At 51.1% G+C, this 17,475-nt stretch overlaps 2 protein-coding genes across 2 annotated transcripts; both read right to left on the bottom strand.

The window, feature by feature from the left end:
- Positions 1 to 1,349: 1,349 nt before the first annotated feature.
- On the bottom strand, positions 1,350 to 7,697 carry NCLIV_026510 (putative Sel1 repeat domain-containing protein; the record flags this gene model as incomplete). The annotated part of the gene is made up of 8 exons (XM_003882845.1): positions 1,350 to 1,678; positions 2,230 to 2,620; positions 3,256 to 3,288; positions 3,803 to 3,859; positions 4,580 to 4,612; positions 6,386 to 6,465; positions 6,768 to 6,925; positions 7,618 to 7,697. The coding sequence occupies 8 exons, from the start codon at positions 7,695 to 7,697 to the stop codon at positions 1,350 to 1,352; spliced, it is 1,161 nt and encodes a 386-aa protein (XP_003882894.1).
- A 4,633-nt stretch (positions 7,698 to 12,330) lies between these two features.
- Positions 12,331 to 16,138, bottom strand: NCLIV_026500 (ALVEOLIN1, related; the record flags this gene model as incomplete). Its single annotated transcript, XM_003882844.1, has 6 exons — positions 12,331 to 12,523; positions 12,966 to 13,063; positions 13,317 to 13,453; positions 13,787 to 13,988; positions 14,496 to 14,891; positions 15,776 to 16,138. 6 exons carry the CDS (start codon positions 16,136 to 16,138, stop codon positions 12,331 to 12,333), a joined length of 1,389 nt encoding a protein of 462 aa, XP_003882893.1.
- Positions 16,139 to 17,475: the final 1,337 nt, after the last annotated feature.

The following is a 17,475-nucleotide window of genomic DNA, read 5'->3' as shown; positions in this document are numbered from 1 at the left end:
TCAAGAGCTCAAACGCGCGATCTCTGTTGGCGGTGACGCCGAGACCCTGAGAAAGAGCGTTCTCTCAACAGACTCGAAACCACAAAAGACGGCCGCTGATGGGATTTCGTAGCGAGGTACTGGGACGGGCCGCGAACCGCGCATTTCCCGTCGAGCGTCATTCTTCCACTAAAGGTTTTTTCACGAAACATCCTTTCACAGATGATCCAGGCCAATGCCTGCGCCTGTGGAAGTGGTCTTTCTATCGGAAACAAGGGAAGATTAGAACCGAGGTCTGAGCTGCCAGGTCAGATTTGCCGAATTCGCGATAAATCCGAGTTTTTGGTTTTAGTACACCACTCCGCTCAAGTCCGTGCTCACGCTGACCGCCGTCGATTTCCTCATGTTGCTGTTTTTTACCAGCGTTGCTCCATTTTCCTCGTTCCACCCTTTCGCTTTTGTCTCTCAAGATCCTTCCTCGTGAGGGGAGGCCAGTGAATAAGCACAAGCGCACGTGAACTGGAGCGGATATATGCTTGTATGTATGTATCTTTGTCGGTAGGCATGCAAAGATTGACATGTATTAATACACAGATGCATCGATCTACTCGTGTATGCGTGTGTCTATGCGTCTATTATATTGCTCAGCCAGCACTCATAGTCGCCCCCTGGAGAGGTTGCCCTACCTTCATGAGTAAACGCGACAGATTGCACATAGCGTCAGTTGAGTTACATTCCAGTGCCCGCTCGTAACAGATGGCCGCTTTGCCGTAGTCTGGAATCCCTTCTTCGCTGCTTAATCCCTCCTCGTGGCAAAGGCCAACCGCATTCCAAGCCTCTGGATCCGCTCCCTAGATGCCAGAGATGCGAAATTACACGGCGCGAGAACATTCAGAACGTACTGGGTACCATCGCAGGGCAATACAGAGCAGGATTGGCGGAACGATGCAAGCGTGCACGACACAAGCTCAGCCCCGTCCATAAAGGTCAACAAAGGGCGTCAGCAGCTCTATTCGAGTATTGATTCATCGAATTCACTCATGTTTGTCATGCGTGGAAACAGATGAGTATTCTTCCTTGCGTCTCCTCAGCTCGTGATCTGCACAGGTTTCGGATGCAGTTACCAACTAAGAACCGAGGTGGCCCCCGCCAGTTTTACGGGTCGTAAAACGGCACCACAGCGGTTCTCTGTCGTCGTACATCTGTGGGGCTCTGTTGCCTGCCCGCTGCCCGGTTGTGGCAGTGTGAGATGCCGCGATGTGACGTGTCCTCTGGAGGCCGAATCGTACGAAAATAAACTATACAAGCTATTCCGAAATGCATGGCTTCGCTACCGAGAAGAACGCGATCACCTGTGTTTCAGCTGCCTCCTAGTATCTAAAAGGCAACATAGTATCGGCGCACACGCCACGCGTCTCTCCTGCTGAAGGGAGGCGAACAGGTGCAGAAATACGCAGTTTAGCAAGTCGTGAGACGGGAAGGGGCAGCAACTCAAGCTGGTGGTGGTAGTATGACTTCTCCCCTACATCCTCAGCTGCTTTTTGGTAGTGCCGGAACGCCTCTTTCTTCAAGAAGAGATCGCCGCCAACGTGGCCCGAGTACAACAAATGTGCTAGACGAAGGTGCACCTTTGGATTCTCTTCTGCAGCCGCTGCCGTCCGGTAGTACTCCAGAGCCTGTTGGTAATCTTTTGAAACGCCTGGAAGCCGAGAAACGTGGCAGCAATGAATAAAGACTAATAACGGATATTCCAAAGTATCCCGAAACAATAGGCTGGCGCCCAGCAGGCACTGGTTTTGTTGTTTCTCTCTTAAAAAGTACACCTTTGCTCGCTGATGGAAGCAAGCAGACGGCTATGCTATTGGCCTACGGGCATTAATTTGGGTCGTCTGCAAAAATAACAGCGTTGTCGACAGTGCTTGGTCGACGTGTCCTCAGTCACTCTATCACTTTAAGACAGATACCCAGGTGCCAATTAGATACATCACTTCAATCGACCTGTAGATCCTGATAGTGGCGGCTACACTGCAAATGGTGCAACCTCCTTTTTCTGATGTGTCTACGCGAGGCTTCCAATGTGGCACTGGGGCAAGACGCTTGTAATGATCAACTCGACTCTACTCTTTTTTGACAACTATAAGACCGTTTGGCACCCTCTCGTTTCCAGCTGGCCGTGTTTTCTGTGTGAGGAGAGTTAGACTCAATTTGGAGTTGAAATTGACGCAATCGCGTAACGACAGGCGTCCTTACCAAGGCCTGCCTCGAAGAGCTGGCCGAGACCAAAACAGGCTTCGACGTCCTTGTGCTCTGCAGCTACTCGTAGCCACTTTGCTGCTCCAATGTAGGCGTCCACCGGTTTTCCAGCGGCGACATTCAGCTTAAACAGCAGAAGGCCTAGAGCGCAGGCGGCCTTAACGTGGCCAGCCTGCGCAGCGCGCTGATACAGCTGAAGAGCCTTATCAGAATCCTCAGCCGCGACCCCACGACCAAACTCGTAACAGACTCCGAGATTGTACACCGCATTTGTATTGCCACCTGCGGCAGCTTTCTTGAATAGTTCAGCAGCCTTCTCGAAATCTTGTTGGCACCCTCGGCCGTGATAAAACAGAGAAGCCAAGTTGTTTGTCGCAGTCGCGCTGCCCTACACAGCCCGCACGGCACGCCGACACTCTGTATCACGGTGACGCTGCTACTCGTGTTAGTCCTGTGACGTACTACTGATTGCAGTCAGGGCTTTTGGGAGCACATGGGCATTTTTAATGCTATGCTAGGGAACAAAAAACTCTGTACTTGAACGGGAGCTGCCTTTTAACGAGCAACAAGGGTAAGGAGGCTATTTGCGCATATGTAATCTACCCCACAAAGGAGGGAGTTCATAATGAGAGGAACAAGAACGGAGGAAAAAGGGAGGAACAATTTATCTGGCGCTTGGTTGATGTCCATACAAAATGGCACATTTATAGCAATGGTTGGAGTCAGGAACTAATTGGCGTTTACTCCAGGCGAGCTCCGTGTTTGCTCGACATGTTCACCCTATCACTTGAACACTGTCTTTCTTTCTGTTTACTCAGCGTGCCCAACGTTCGTGACCCAGTTTGAATTCCGGAAATCGTCTTGCATGTACCCCTGCACATTCTGTGGGTGTGAGTGCTTAGCCCCTTGCTTGAAGGAAAACGGCACGATGCAACTTCAAAAATTAGCAACACAACTCTTCACGTGCTTGACGATTGAAGCATTCAGTCAGCGCTGACAGGAAGAAACCAGCCAGCTTCTTACCTGTTCCGCAGCCTTCGTATACCAAAAAATCGCCTATGACAAAGCGCACCCCAGAGTTTCGTTTGGCTTCCGATGAAGGAAATTCACGGCGTAGGATCGTTCCAAATATCGGGAAATATTCGTGAGCTGGTAACGGAAGGACTCGAGGAGCATCGGCGAACAACAGCTGTCTGATGATGAACACCCGGATTTTTATTACTCAGCGAGGAAGAGGGCGCGGTCGGTACGGGCCACATGGGTAGCGGGAGACGATCTACAAAAGATCGGTAAACTCATTAACTCAAGGGGAACAATTTAGATGTATATGTAGGGATGATTAGAGATGTGCTGGTAGGTACGGTAGGTTGATGATTTGATATATAAATGCATTCGACGTGCTTTATAGCTGCGTTATGTCTAAAGCGTGCTCAACCGTCCTCACGAAGCCTGGGATTACATGCGACGGCGTATCTCGCCAGTGTCAGCTCATTTCTTGATTGGAGACTTCATTGCTCGCATCAGATTCTGTATTTCAGTGCGAGAGACGGGAACGCCACCTTTCTCGTACCTGTTGGTGGTCCTGCATCCATCCCGATCGTCCTTGCTCGCACGCGTATCCCACTGCCTACTGGCACGCCAGGCACCCCATCGGAAAAGACGATCCTCAAGGCCATGGTGTTCAGTCGCTCAGCATTAAATGCGGAAAGGGTGTCTCTTTAAAACGGCCGTTCATTTCCATGTGTTAACTTTTTATTTGAATTGCCAGCGCGTACACCTGGCTTCCGTGGGGGTCATCCACAGTGCGTTAATCTCGACCTTTGAAACTCAGTCACACTAACCTGGGAGTTGCACGCTATAATCTTTATGTTCTTATTGCCGGCTTAAACGCTTTCAACCACGTGACTGGGCAGCTTTCGGGTTTGTTGCCGTATCTATCAACACCTATTTCAAAATCGAGGTTGTTTCCTACTACGACTGCTTTTCCCAATCCCCACATCAGCAAATGACAGCTGGCCCGCTTTGTCCTGCAGGCTGGCGTCATTCTAGTTAGAGCTTAGTCGCGGTTGAAGGGATGGCACCCCACTGAAATGGCAGCTCCGCATGTTACCGGCCTCCGCCTCGAGAAGAAGCTGCCGCCTGTTTTTTTTTTTTTGCCTTCGGCGTGTGCCGACTATAGAAAAACGTCGCTGAGAATGAGACAAGATCCATGAATGCCATGGAAATATCGGGTTGAGACACTCCTGACTATCCGAGCTTTTAAAAGCCACGTTAATGTGTCAATTTCATGCCGTCTCTTAAATACAAGATCTGTGAGTATCTGTTCGGGTGTTCCCATCTTCCTTACCACCTGGGCGTCGGCGTGTCCAAGCTTGGCCGCCTGAAAGACCCAAATAACTCTCGCAAGAAGGTGCGATCAGACATCCGTCTCAATTTTTTTCCTATTCGTCTGAAACCGAGCAGTCTACAAGACACAAGGTGGGACCTTCTCTACAGACAGACTCCAGCCTCTTTTTTCCCACAGGCCCCAGAACGCGCGTAACGTTTAGAGCATCCGCTGCGCGACTGTGACCATGTTTGCGACCAAAAATAACCATTTCTCTCGCACTCGTTCACCGTTCTTCACTTGCGCTCTTACCTCGGCGTACAATTTTGCAGCATGCACTGGATCAGCGCGGATTGCCCCCTGCCCTTTCTGTTGAAAAAGAACAAAGTCCAGAAAGGATGTCTGTTTGCGGGGGATGCCTAGCCCAGCGGCAGACATTGACGCCACAAAAGGAGCTTGAAGAAGGGCCATAATTCACCTACAAATCGCACGCGTGTCCGCTAAAGACTGACACCACACGTCGCGCTCATCGGTGACGTGCCAGTTCAGAAATCGAGAGACATCATGACCTCTTAGAACCCTGGGATGAGTACTGCAAACTCTTTGGTGCCGTAGTTATCGAGAGTGTCATTTTATGCTGCTGTTTCGGATTAAGTATAATGTTGCGAAGGGTCAGGCCTTTGTTATACTTCATAGTAGCTACTGTACGTGGTAGACGCTTCCCCTTAAAACTCGCCACGTGCACCGAACAAACTTCTTACCTCCGTCATTTTACCAAGGCGAAAGAGGGCGTCAGCATGACCCAGCCTTCCAGCTGCTTCATAGTAGCAGCGGGCTGCCTTCATCCCTTCACAAACACCCCACATCAGGCATCCTGTCAAAAATGCGTTGCATGCTAACCAGACGTTTGATGCCACAAACTTTTCTTTCATTCGGCAGGCGCACTTTGAAGTTTTCTCCCGGACGACATGGGACAACAAGAATCAGCCAACTGAAATCAGCAACTGGAGAACAAATTTATCCCCTCGACAAGGTCAATGACTGTCCTGTGTTGAAATGTCGCACAAAATGAATTCACAGATCCGGGACAAGATGTTGTGGACGTTTAGTGGCCCGAGCTGCCAGCGTCTGAATGGATTCCGCTATGTTCACGCCTTCTGCGGATCTGCCATTCCGTCATTGGTTCATGCCAAAGACTGTATTTGGTTGGGTTACAGCTCCCTCCTGATTGCTTAGTGCATCGCCAAGTTCATGCTTCATCTAGTAGGTGCGGTATCGGGGACACCCGCTCTCCCTGCTAGCGATGCGAGTATCATCTGCTGTGCTCTTGTGTGACATACAAATCACAAGCTTTCAATCCTGGCTCAGCCCCAGATGCCTGTCTCCTAAGACAGGTACCACTGTCCCGATCCGGTGCCAGAAGCTGGTCTAGGCGCTCTCTCCTTTTTTCGTCGACTTCGTTCTCATCCACCGCCTGTACTCCTCTCAGGAGCACACTGAGTCACTCGGTGTATTCCGTTTGCCACGCGCAACTTTGTGTCAGACCTGTTCATGGTCTGCTGCTGAACGTGAATCGCACTGTTAAGCGGCTGGATTCTCACTGTCGTTTGTGCTTGATGCCATCATCGACGCTCTTTTTAGTGAGGAAACGCTGCTTGCTGGTGTAGCGGTCAAACATGTTCTGGGCAGGTTATTCCGGCCCTGGCCTTCTACGGGTGCTGCGCAATGGAGAGAGGAATTCTCGATGGAGGTTTCCAGGCTGAGGGGGACGGTTATTGTTCGATCTGACAAGGCTCGGTCTTGCGCCTTCCGCGCGTCCGAGCTTACACGCCCCAACAGATTCAGATCTTTCACAACATTGTCGTAGTCAATATCTGGATCCACTAGACCCTCCTCGAGCAAGATTCCTGAAAACACGTTGATCGGACACTGACAGAAGTATTGTTACACAGACTGGAACGGTGACTGCGCTTTGAATGCAAGCGATAACGAAACAGTTATCTGTTTTCCATCAAACGTGGAGCTTTTGTAGGCTGAGGTACACTGCTTACGGAGTTGTTGCCTGTTTCGAGGAAACGCGCCACCGGGTATATGCTACCTACCGCACGGACCACTAGTTAGGCGTTCAAAACGCAACACTTTCTCTGAGCGGAAGGCCAGCTTGCGCGAACATACGTGCAATGTGCAGGCCCACGCTACTCATCATTACCTGCACACGTCAAGGCATCTGGATCCCCTAGGCTTCCCGCTTCTGTGTAGAGTTGGAATGCTCTCAGCAAGTTGGCAGGGACGCCGTGGCCGAACCGGTTCTTGTGACCCTCAGTGCACAACTGAGCAGCGCGCTCTTTGTTCTCCAAGTCGGCATCTCTTGAGAATAGCAGATCACGCGCACTCAGATTTCTTGAACAGGCGCGCTTCACTGTACACCACCACTTGCGTAAACAACGTCAGTCCTCGCAAAAAGTTACACAGCGTCATGAAATGAGACATGCGCGTATCAGTGTCGTGGTCCCTCCCGACTGGTGAGGAGGTAGTCAGAAAGCGGGACACACGCTGTGAGCTCTAACTGGAAATTGAGGCATTGTATGTTCCCACAAGAGTTAACGCAACTTAGGAGACTCTCTCCGTTTCACTCGGCTCTCTCAGGTTGTATCAGTACGCATACACGCGTTTCCAGTGGCGTCTTCCAATGACAGAGGGTAGCTGCCAGTCGTGCTACCGCTCAGGCATTCTTCTTCTCCGGGGCACAGTGAGTGACGTTTACTATTAGATACTTAGAGAAACGACCCTCTTCAGCATAATCCGTGGAGCGGATACAACAACAGATTTCCCCCTTCAACTATGTATACGTTCATCCATATTCTTCACGTCCAACTACAGAAGCGAGAGACAGGCGACAAAAAGTCATCCGCAAAAACACCAGCAGAAAGATGCAGCTGAATGTGCGTGATTCCTGGCATTGTGTCTGTAGCCGCTTCTGTCTGACTGTGCACGGCTTTGGTCCGTGAGGCACGGTCCTCAAATTTGAGTTCTGGGCTGCACATGTTGACCTTGCGTACTTGGACAGTTCCCGGCGAAGCGTCTTACACTCAAGTCTAGCGGCTGCTACCTCAAGCGCATTTTGTTGGTGGGTGGCCATGAGCGTGTCAACTAAGACTCCAGTGAACTGGATCAGGACGGGGGACAGGGTCGAGGGCAAACGCTCCAATGTCCTGCGGATTCTGCATCGCGAGAACCGCAAAGTGGAGTCACGGTTAGTCGTGTCGCTTGGTGTAGCCGTCTAACATTGCCTGCATATGAATCTGATGCTTCGACAGCACTACTGAACGATCACTCTGCCACAGGATTGGACGTGAGAGCTTTTCGGCTTGCTGATCACATTCGCTTAAGATCTTTGTACCCGAAAATCGGTCTTTGAAACTGTGAGACTCCTCCCGATTCTCGGCTTGCATCACTGGCACAGCACACCCGTGAAAATGAAACGAATATTCACCCGTCTTTGACATCGAGCTCGTCCACGCTTGTCTGTCGCGAGAGTGGCCCGAGCGACGATGCGCACCTGGGGAAAGACGAAAGTCTTGCATAATGCAACACATAAATTCGTAAGAGTGTTAACTGCAAATGCATTCGGCTCGGGCTTGCCTCAATCTTTGCTTCAAGTTTTTGACTATGGAACACTGCTGTGACTCCTTCGCGTGCTGCGTGGTTTTCTGGATCGTCTCCATGATCTGGGTCAGATGCACCACGACTTGCTCTGCAGCGGAGTCGAGGCTCGTATTTTGAGGCAAGCGAGCCTGCAAGAATCCCTCTAATATCTAGCGCGCACATGTGCACGAGAGGGAACATCGGATGGCGTAAACAAAGAATCAGCAATCCCCGAACGGAGCGGGCAGTGACGCTTCGACAAGAATCGCCGCGGTAGACGCTCCAAGCCGCGACCAGCCTGCTGGGGTGGAAAGGATATATTCTACCATCGGACGTCAGCGTAACTCAAAGGTGCGGCAGGAGAGCCGTGAGCATAACAAATTGTGGTGAAGATGTCGGTTCGAGAATCCCGCCACTTCTCCTTAATAAATAAAGAGCTATATCTGGTGATCCCCTTAAGCCAATGATTAAATCTGCAGAGCCCCAGCACTTTTGTTTCGTACGATGCTAGATGGAAGTGCCTCATTCAGGATGCACCAATCTCGCGTGGTCATACCACAAAAAAGGGCGAGTGTGACTCAACGTCTGAAACGTCTCTTTGGACTTCACCTGAGTTGTCGCTCACCCTCTGCAGAGAATCACATTCTTCTTTCAGAGTAACCTTCCACCGCTGTCCGAACCCGCTCCTCTCAACAACTGCCTCAAAGTTGACGATAGTTTGTTTCAGACGGAGCAATGGCTCCCTAAAACCGAAATGAGGAGACATCGCCAGTGACAGGTAGGCAACCCTTTCTTTCTTTTAAACAGAAAAGATCGCGAGACAAGTTTGGCTCCAGAGAGGAGGGTGCACGCTGGAAGAACACTTCGGACCCCCTTTCTTGCTAAGAGATAAGACACGGCACAAAATACCCAAACGCCGAGTTACCCCGCAAGCTCAAAATAGAGGTTGAGTCAAATTGACAACATAGAAGCGGTAAGCCGGTTTTGCTTTGTTTTTGGTCCTACACCTGATGACCATACTCTCCCAGTTGTCGCGTATTTTTCAGACATCCAGTCGGACACGAAATATTTACAAGCATACGCCAAGCACCATACCATGTTCAGGACTGCGAGCCGATCCGTTACAACCGACAAAGTTCAACGCCGTCTACCATGCAAGTAGAAGACAATGCATGGTCCTCGTATATAACTGTTTGTTCAAGTATCACCAACAAGCTACGACGGTTTCTGACAAGGGAGGTGAATCACCGTTACGTGTAGAAGGCCAGCGGACTGTGTGTGTGGCTTGATCCACTTCATCATGCAGTACACTGTGGTGAGCCGTTGTGAGCTACGGACGGACTGGAAGTCCTATGAAAGCGACTGTGGTGTCAGCCTGTCCTGACAGAAGTACATCCCACCATGTTTGCATATATCTTCGAACGCGACGCCGCCCGACTTGAGCCTTCGGACGGTGGAAAGGCAAGGTTCAGCAGCGCAACCATTTGCAAGCACTAGGAATTTGCAAACCACCGAGGAGCGCTGGCGCTTCCAACGATATCATGAGAAAAGTTATGTAACGTTCTCGGCAGAACAGAAGACCGCCTAAAAAAACGCGACTAACCACCCTCCCAAGGGGCAACTCGGAAAGATCACAGCGTCTAGAAAAATCTTCTTCGCATGCACAAGGGATGAATGCGGTTTAGACAAAGTCTCTCACTCCAGTAAAGAACGAGAATTTCTTTCTACAAAACCTTCGTCCGGCAGCGAAGCAGTGGCTCTGCAAACTTTAGTCCCTTGCCACAGCTAAGAACCGGCCTGCCACCGATTAAAAAACTGTAGGGGAGACAACAATTGCTGTGGCATGCAGCCCTATTCATCTGACAGTCTGTTATACTGAAAACGAAGAATGAAGTCCCTGTCATACATCATGATTTACACACTGGAGTGAGGGAATTTCGGTTTCGTTTTAGATCGGAAAATAGGAAACCGCTACTTTCGGCACGACATTGCTGCGAGCCCACTACGGCTAACACCACTCCGCCTCAAACAGTTCAGCTTGAAAAACATGTGCCTTGTCCGAAAAGTCACGACATAGCAGTTATCGCTACGTTGTGCCTTTCACCAACGACAGCAGGATCAGTCAAAGCTCCTTTCAAATCACTTCCGCGATGTCTTCATGATACCACTGCTCATCCAACTTGGTCTTCGACTATACTTCAAGATCTTGGGATGAAGTTGCCACCGAGGCAAGTAATTAGGATACCGAGCTTTATTTCCGCAGGTTGAACTATCCGTCATGAGTGGAAACTCAGCCCAACCTACGCCATTCTTTTCATCCCTTTCAGAAAGAACACAGCTACCGTGAACAGCAGGAACAGCGCTTGAGGGAAATCAGAGCGAGTCATGCAGACATTTCATAAATATGCTACTGCTGTTACAAGCTTCACGCCGTTCCAAGGTTGCCTTACATGAATTGGTTTCGACATAAGGAAACGTTTACACACTCACACCAGTTTCAGTTTAGTCCCAGTCGTGGTAAGCAGCTCTTCAACATAATACGGGGCACACTGAAGATCACTAGCTGCCTCCATCACCAGTGGAAAGCCACATCAATTTTCCCGCTGCAGGTTGTATCGCAGATCTCGGCTGCATTGTCTTCAACCATCAAACTATTCCACCGAAGATGAAGCGGTCTGCTGTGAGTGCAAGGTTGGGCGAGGAACAGTGTGCCAAACTCCAGCTGAAGAGAGCTCACCAGGCACTCTTGTTAATCCGTTTTCACGGATGGTCCTGCAGCTGTTCCGGTTTCACGATGTTTGACTGTGAACGGCAACATCTGGTTTTTTATCAAGTGTGTTGAGTTTCCCACGAAGTGGCGGAGGTAGCAGCGCTGCTCAGACATCCGTCCACCGTTCTACAACCTCGGACACAAGGAATGATATACGGACTAGTTCCCTTTGGCTGCCTTGCGCTCACTCCGTCTGGTTTCGAATACCCTAGAGGTGGTCACCGCCGAAGGTCGGACTGGAGTATCATTAATCGCTGGTTAGGTTTCCATCACACGCATTTTGTCCACATGCTTTCTAGGGACGTTAATGCGAACGAAACGGTGTAACCATCGTCCAATGGAGGCAGGCCAGACAAATAGGGCACCGCAAAGATTGCCTGAAGTGCTTTATGTCTTAGATGGCGAGCTATATCCGAGAGAAAACGTGACCTTATCTGACTCCTGAAACAACGCGATGTATCCCGGCACGGAAAGAATCGTCTGGTGCGACAGAGAGAGATTTCGCTCTTTTTCGGCCGACTTTGAAATCTCTTTTCTCTTGCACCTCAAAAACAGTGCGACCCGCATAAGTTCATGAAATCACAACTAACGGAAAGCTGTGCGTCAGAGGCGACACTGTATCCGCCACTAACAATTGGGAGACCCTGAGGGAACTCCTCCACCCAATCTGCCTCTACATTAACTAGCAAGCACCAAATAGAAACACGGCAGTTGCAGGGCAGCTGCATAGGGGCATGAATACAACGTTCTCTGGCCCCCACATCAAAACGGCGGGCCTTCGTCTCCGGACTGTATCAACGAAATGAACTCCCACAAGCTTGATCCCCTTTCATCCCCCCGTCAGACATACAATAAACATGAGCTGCAGGTAATCGCTCTGTAGTGTACGAACACCAAGACAGGGTCATAGTTAACAGAAACTAGTTAAGACAAGTAGCTCGTCTCACATTGTGTTCTAGAGAACGCCACAAGCACTCGCGCTATACACCCACCAGAAAATCGAGTCACACCAAAGATGAAAGCAGGTACCAGTGATCAGTCCCCATGCCACTGCACCTATAGATGTGTATGTCATGTCATTTTCGTCAGTCACTCCAACAGCGCCAGAACTACCGCAGAAGAAGTCTTGCTGCAGTGTCCCAAAGTGTCCTCACACACCTACTCCGTAAATGCAGTTTCAACATTCCCTCGCAAGTACACACAATACAGTTGCTCGACACTCCTCTTGACATTGCGTCAGCAAAACAGAGGCGGCCGCCCTCCACAAAGCTGGCCGCCAACGGCCGTCGCAAACTAAGCCCCTGCTTCAACATCATACACAACAGACCGCAGCTGTACGGGAAAGCAGTCACCCGCTTCAGCCTTGTTTCCCCCCATTGACGAGATTGCGGACACCTTCGTACACATTACGGCCTGCTTGGAATGCATTTCGTGCAGCTATCTTCGTTAGTTGCTGGAGCTGCATCTTGTAACGCTGATCCAGAAGGTCCTCATCGTGTGACTCGTAGACGACAGGATACACGCCAGCAACTGGACCGCTAACAAGAGGACTGCGTGGGACAACGCTTGGGAGATACACCGGCTGTGCTTCCTGGAAATACACAGGCCCTCTGCTCAGTATCGGTACTCGGTGAGGATATACCAAGGGTGCCTCCTGATACATCGACACCGTTTGTGGGGGCCGAACAGCCTCAGCAGTTCTTAGGGGAAGTGGGAAAGCAGGACCTCCGGCGTACGCTACCGATTTCGTCGAGCCGCTGTAGGTTTCACCAGCTTGCACGCGCGGTGTCCTTACACTAGGAGAATATGCCGCTGTGTTTTGCGTGCTGACAATGAATCCTTGGGAGCTGCACACAACAGTGCACAGTTTCGTATTCGAGCTATGATGAGAGACATCGCAGCATTTGAACGGAAAATTAGTGGTCCACTGCAACGAGAGGTCCGCTAAGTTACAGGAGCACAACAAACAGAAAGTACGTCGTAGTGCCTCACCTCGTCATAGCGTCTTCATTGTTCAATTTTTCAAAGTTCTGGAATTTCATGGGGCCATACCGCGTCTGGATCATGACATCATCCGCAACAGCCTGTGCCTACACAGAAGACGCCAACCATGCAAACTCGTTGCGAATCTGATTCAAGTTGTCGCACACACTTCCCCCTAAGTGGCGCAAAAAGCGCATCTGGTGACCCTGGCCACCGCGAACCAGGATCACAAATGAAGCCATACCAGAAATGCACCACGGCAAAGCATCAGCAACATACCTGGTGTAGTGGTGGGAATCCGTGAGCAATGACCGTGTCCGCCGCCCGTCGCTCCGCAGCTTCCATCTCCCTACGTCTCACCTCCCTGCGGAGATGTTCCTGCTCTTTCATAAAAAGCTGGTGCTGCGCTTCATTGGCAGTCTGCTGCTGGTGAGCCTGAAGCTGCACCAGCCTCTGCTGCTCCTGGAGTTCGAGCAGCTGCATACGCCGTTCTTCAGCTAAACGTGCGAGCCGAAGGCGTTCAGCATGAATTCGTTCGTGCTCGATCTGAAGCCTCAGTTTTTCACGCCGCCTACGCAGGGCCTCCGATTTATCTGCACTTTCTGTCTCGGGTCGAGGAGTCACTGGAGGGGCCAATGTCGCACCGTCACCAAGCCGCTGGCGTGCGAGGAGCTCGCGGGGGCTGCCTCCGACTCTTGAGTCCTCTTGGCACGGCAACGGCGAGCAATTCGAACCGTTAGAGGAATCAATTTGAGTGGTTGGTGTCGGGATATCGAATGGACGTAACCGATTCCTTAGGAGATCTTCATTATTCAGTTTCTCGAACTGACGGAACGTCATAGTGCCGAGCTTTGTCTCAATCACCGGCTCTGAAGGTGGGAGGGGACTCTGAGACACCGTTGTCGGCAGCGATCGAGGAGAGGCAGCCGCAGACGGCACCGACTGAGGCCGTTCTACTGATGAGTGCTGAACTGATGAGACGAGGCGTTCCGCGACCGGAGTCGGCGAGGGCAGGTAAACCAGTTGATTCGCCTGCGCCCACGAAACAAACACCTAATAGTCACTCTAACTCAACAAAATCAACATCTGTCGAAACGAAGAGGCTGTGACTCTCACAGAAGCTGAAAGACAAGCGTCGGAGATCCTCTGCCGTCCTAGGGGCGTAGCAGCATTACTGAGTGACGCCCGTCATAACAAAGCAGTAATGCCTCCACCTCGGCACGATGCCTGTGGTGACGCTACACCTCTTACGAAGGGCTCTCAAGCGTTCTGACCCTCCGAATCACGCATGCCTTCCTTCTCTCTACTTACTTTCGTTTCCACGACAGTCGAGGCGCAGCAACTTCCACACAGGCCTCGACTTTTCCTGAGTCTTTGATTTCGTGGCATAACAACCACGTCCATGTTGATCGGAGGGTTCCGTGGCGACACCAAGCGCATGTGGCGTCTGCTTATGCCGTGAAATGTGTACTTTCCATCGGGAGTGGGAGGCGTAAAACATCCAAACAGTCCCTCCATTAGAGAGTCGCAACAACCCACTTCACGACGCTGCCGTTCCACGAGTACCGGCGTGGCAGGGCTGGCAACCGGAACACGACGCGGCGCAGCAACTGCGACAGGCCGTTCGTGTACATTCTCAAATAGGGGCAGCGTATGGGTGCGAATTTCTGGTTTCTTGACGACTTTTTCCACATAACGAATCTGTGGCACATACTTGATACGATCCACCGGGACAATTCTAAAGACTTTCTGAGGAACTGGGACATCACGGTACTTGTACTCGATACGGTAATCCGGAACCTCGACAATTTTCTCGACTGTTACCGGCTTGTAGTAGACGCGGGGTACTTCAACAGTCTTTTCATGGATAACAGGTTTCGGCACGTGCGTAGTCTTTTGCTTGATCACCGGGCGAGCCACGGGAATGATTTTTTCCTGCGCAAACGGACACAGAATCATCACCAGAAAATGTGAAGACAGACGGCGATACTGCATCCTGGATGCGCACGTCGAAAGGTAAGGGGCGTGCCTTCTAAGTCATTCAACACAGCCTGACAATGACACAGAAGCGTAACGTCACTGTCCGGGCGAAAAGAAAATTCCAAGGCGTGAGGGCCACCAACTGAGCTCGCCCGTCTGCTCTGAAAGCTAATGGCTCCGAGAGCCACCACCGGTGATGACGCACGCGGTGACAGCTGAGATCCTCCCCGCGGGGGCCTAAACCACACAGACTCGGGAGTGTGGTGAAAAGCATTCGGTGCACTGGAATAGAAACGGCAACATCACAATAACAATAGCATTTGTGATGGCATCTCTCTTCTCGCTTTCTGACAAAATAGACGATGCGACCTGTTGTCACCCTTCGAGCACCACCTGCCCCGGTGAAAATGAATGCACAGCCAAGAAAACACGATAGAACAACTGCTCGCCGAACGCTGGCCATGGTGACGAAGGTTCGCATTCAGGGTCCTTTGTCCGCGAAATTCTCACGAGCAAAAAACCAGCGACGGTAGCCCCTGCAGTATAACCTCTCCTTCTTGCCATCTTTTGCCCACAACACACAGTCAAGCGCCCGACTTCCGTAGTGCAGACGGTGATACTGCTCAAGAGTACGTGGCCAAAAGGTATGCAGATATATGGAGGAGCACACACAAGTGCAAACAGAAAAAAACTACGGCTATACAGGGCTACAGGTGGACGCCAGGAAAACCGAAACCTCTGGAAATCCTCCCCAGGCCTGCGGCAGTGCCCCCCGCAGACATAGAAATGGGAGTAGAGGGCTCTGTTGGGTGTGCCGAGCCATAGAAGCAGCTTTCTACCTGATAAACTGGAGTCGGCACCTCGACAAACTTCTCGACAACCTGAACTTGAGGTACATCGACGAAAACTTCTCGCGTGATATGGCGTGGGATCTCCACAACTCGTTCTTTGATCTCATTTCGAGGAACATGAACAACCTTCTCCATAACCACTGTTTGTCGCTCCTCTACAATGTGGTCGCGGTACTCGACCTGTGGCACCTCGATTATTTGTTCAGCCACCATCGGCTTCGTAGTATAAGTCACATTTTCTTCGATCAGGGTTTGAGATGCTGGCAAACCTGCAACGGAGGTCAGAGGGAGCACCGGGATCGCCGGGAGACGTTCCCTAGGCTCGCAGCAAATGTTCTCCAAGAACTCCATCGTTTCCACTCCCGGTGCCGAACATAACGCGATTTTCTTCAGGTCTACAGAGAACACGAAAGTAAAAGGTCCAGCCCTCTTTCATGTAGCATAGACAGCCGCTTTGGTCGTCGCGAACTGCACGAGATCAGGCTTACGACGACATACAGAAGGGCTAGACTGGAATTTTGAACAAGAGCAAAAACCCCGAACCGTCCTTTTCTCCGTCCCCGACACAACACAGGCGGTTGCACAGGCAAACGTTTGCAAAAGCGTCACCGTCTTGACAACGCATAAACACGTAAAACCGTCTTTGTGCTCGAGTATGCTGTTGCAGTACGAGTCCTGTGCACGGTAGAAAACGGACACGGCCCCCGCCCATTTCCTCAAGAGATATCGACGGCGAAATGGGCCGTTTCTTACGTGCGTTCGGCACCTATCTTACGAAGCGTACCGCCGCTATGTTCACAAGCAGATCGCACAAGGTTACTCGCTTGTTCACTACCGTTCTGAAGCCACGTTCAATTCTGCGTTGAACCGTACTCACATGCTTCGGCAACCAATTCTGACCGCCAGCTAGCGCCGATCACTGCTCCAAGTCGCGGGAAAACCGTCGTGTGACTCGGGACTACGAAGATGTGACAAAAAAGAACCTACAACAGTTCTCTCGGAGGACAACAGAAAACCCAGTGAAATTAAAGGCGGAGCAAACAGACAAAGGTCAGCCGGTTTCACGCAGAGAAAGAGAGTCCCTCAGCCTCAGTGGCTGCCGTCGCATTCATGTTGACTCCGGAGACTCGACAGCGTGGGTCATCTCCGCAAACCCCCGCGATGAGCAGACTGCCGTGCTGGAGGTTCGAATCCGCAGCGGCGTACAATTCGCCGTCGTTCTCGTACAGCAGAATCTACTCTGATTATAGACAAGCTTTCTCGAGAAACCGTCAAGGCCATTATTTTTACGCCTCAACGCTTTTATTTCGAACCCTACTAAAAGTTGCACAGAGAATTCCAGTCCCACGATTCGAGAAGCTGTCCCATCCAAGCACACGCGAGGGCCGTAACTGTCCTGCGCCGCTGTGTCCGGCTGCATGGTGGGCGCAAGTCTCGATGATCACCCTTTCTTGCCATCAGCGGCGAGCGCGTTTCGTGCCTAAGCTGGTCACCCATGAGGTTGTCTTGTAGGGACCGGAAACGCCGAGTCAGTGAGTTCCAGAGGCAAGCACATGTTCATTCACCTTGGCCGCGTCCACTCTGCCTTCTCTTTGTGGCTTTCACGTGCCCCAGTTGTGAGTTTAAAAGTAACCATCGCAGTCTTGCGCTCCACCGTATCGGCAAACATATGTGCGGTACTGCGCGAA

Source organism: Neospora caninum, chromosome VIIb, assembly GCF_000208865.1.
Source record: "Neospora caninum Liverpool complete genome, chromosome VIIb".
Classification (NCBI taxonomy): Eukaryota; Apicomplexa; class Conoidasida; order Eucoccidiorida; family Sarcocystidae; genus Neospora; species Neospora caninum.
Note: the sequence above shows the minus strand (reverse complement) of the source record. Positions and strands in the feature narration are given on the sequence as shown.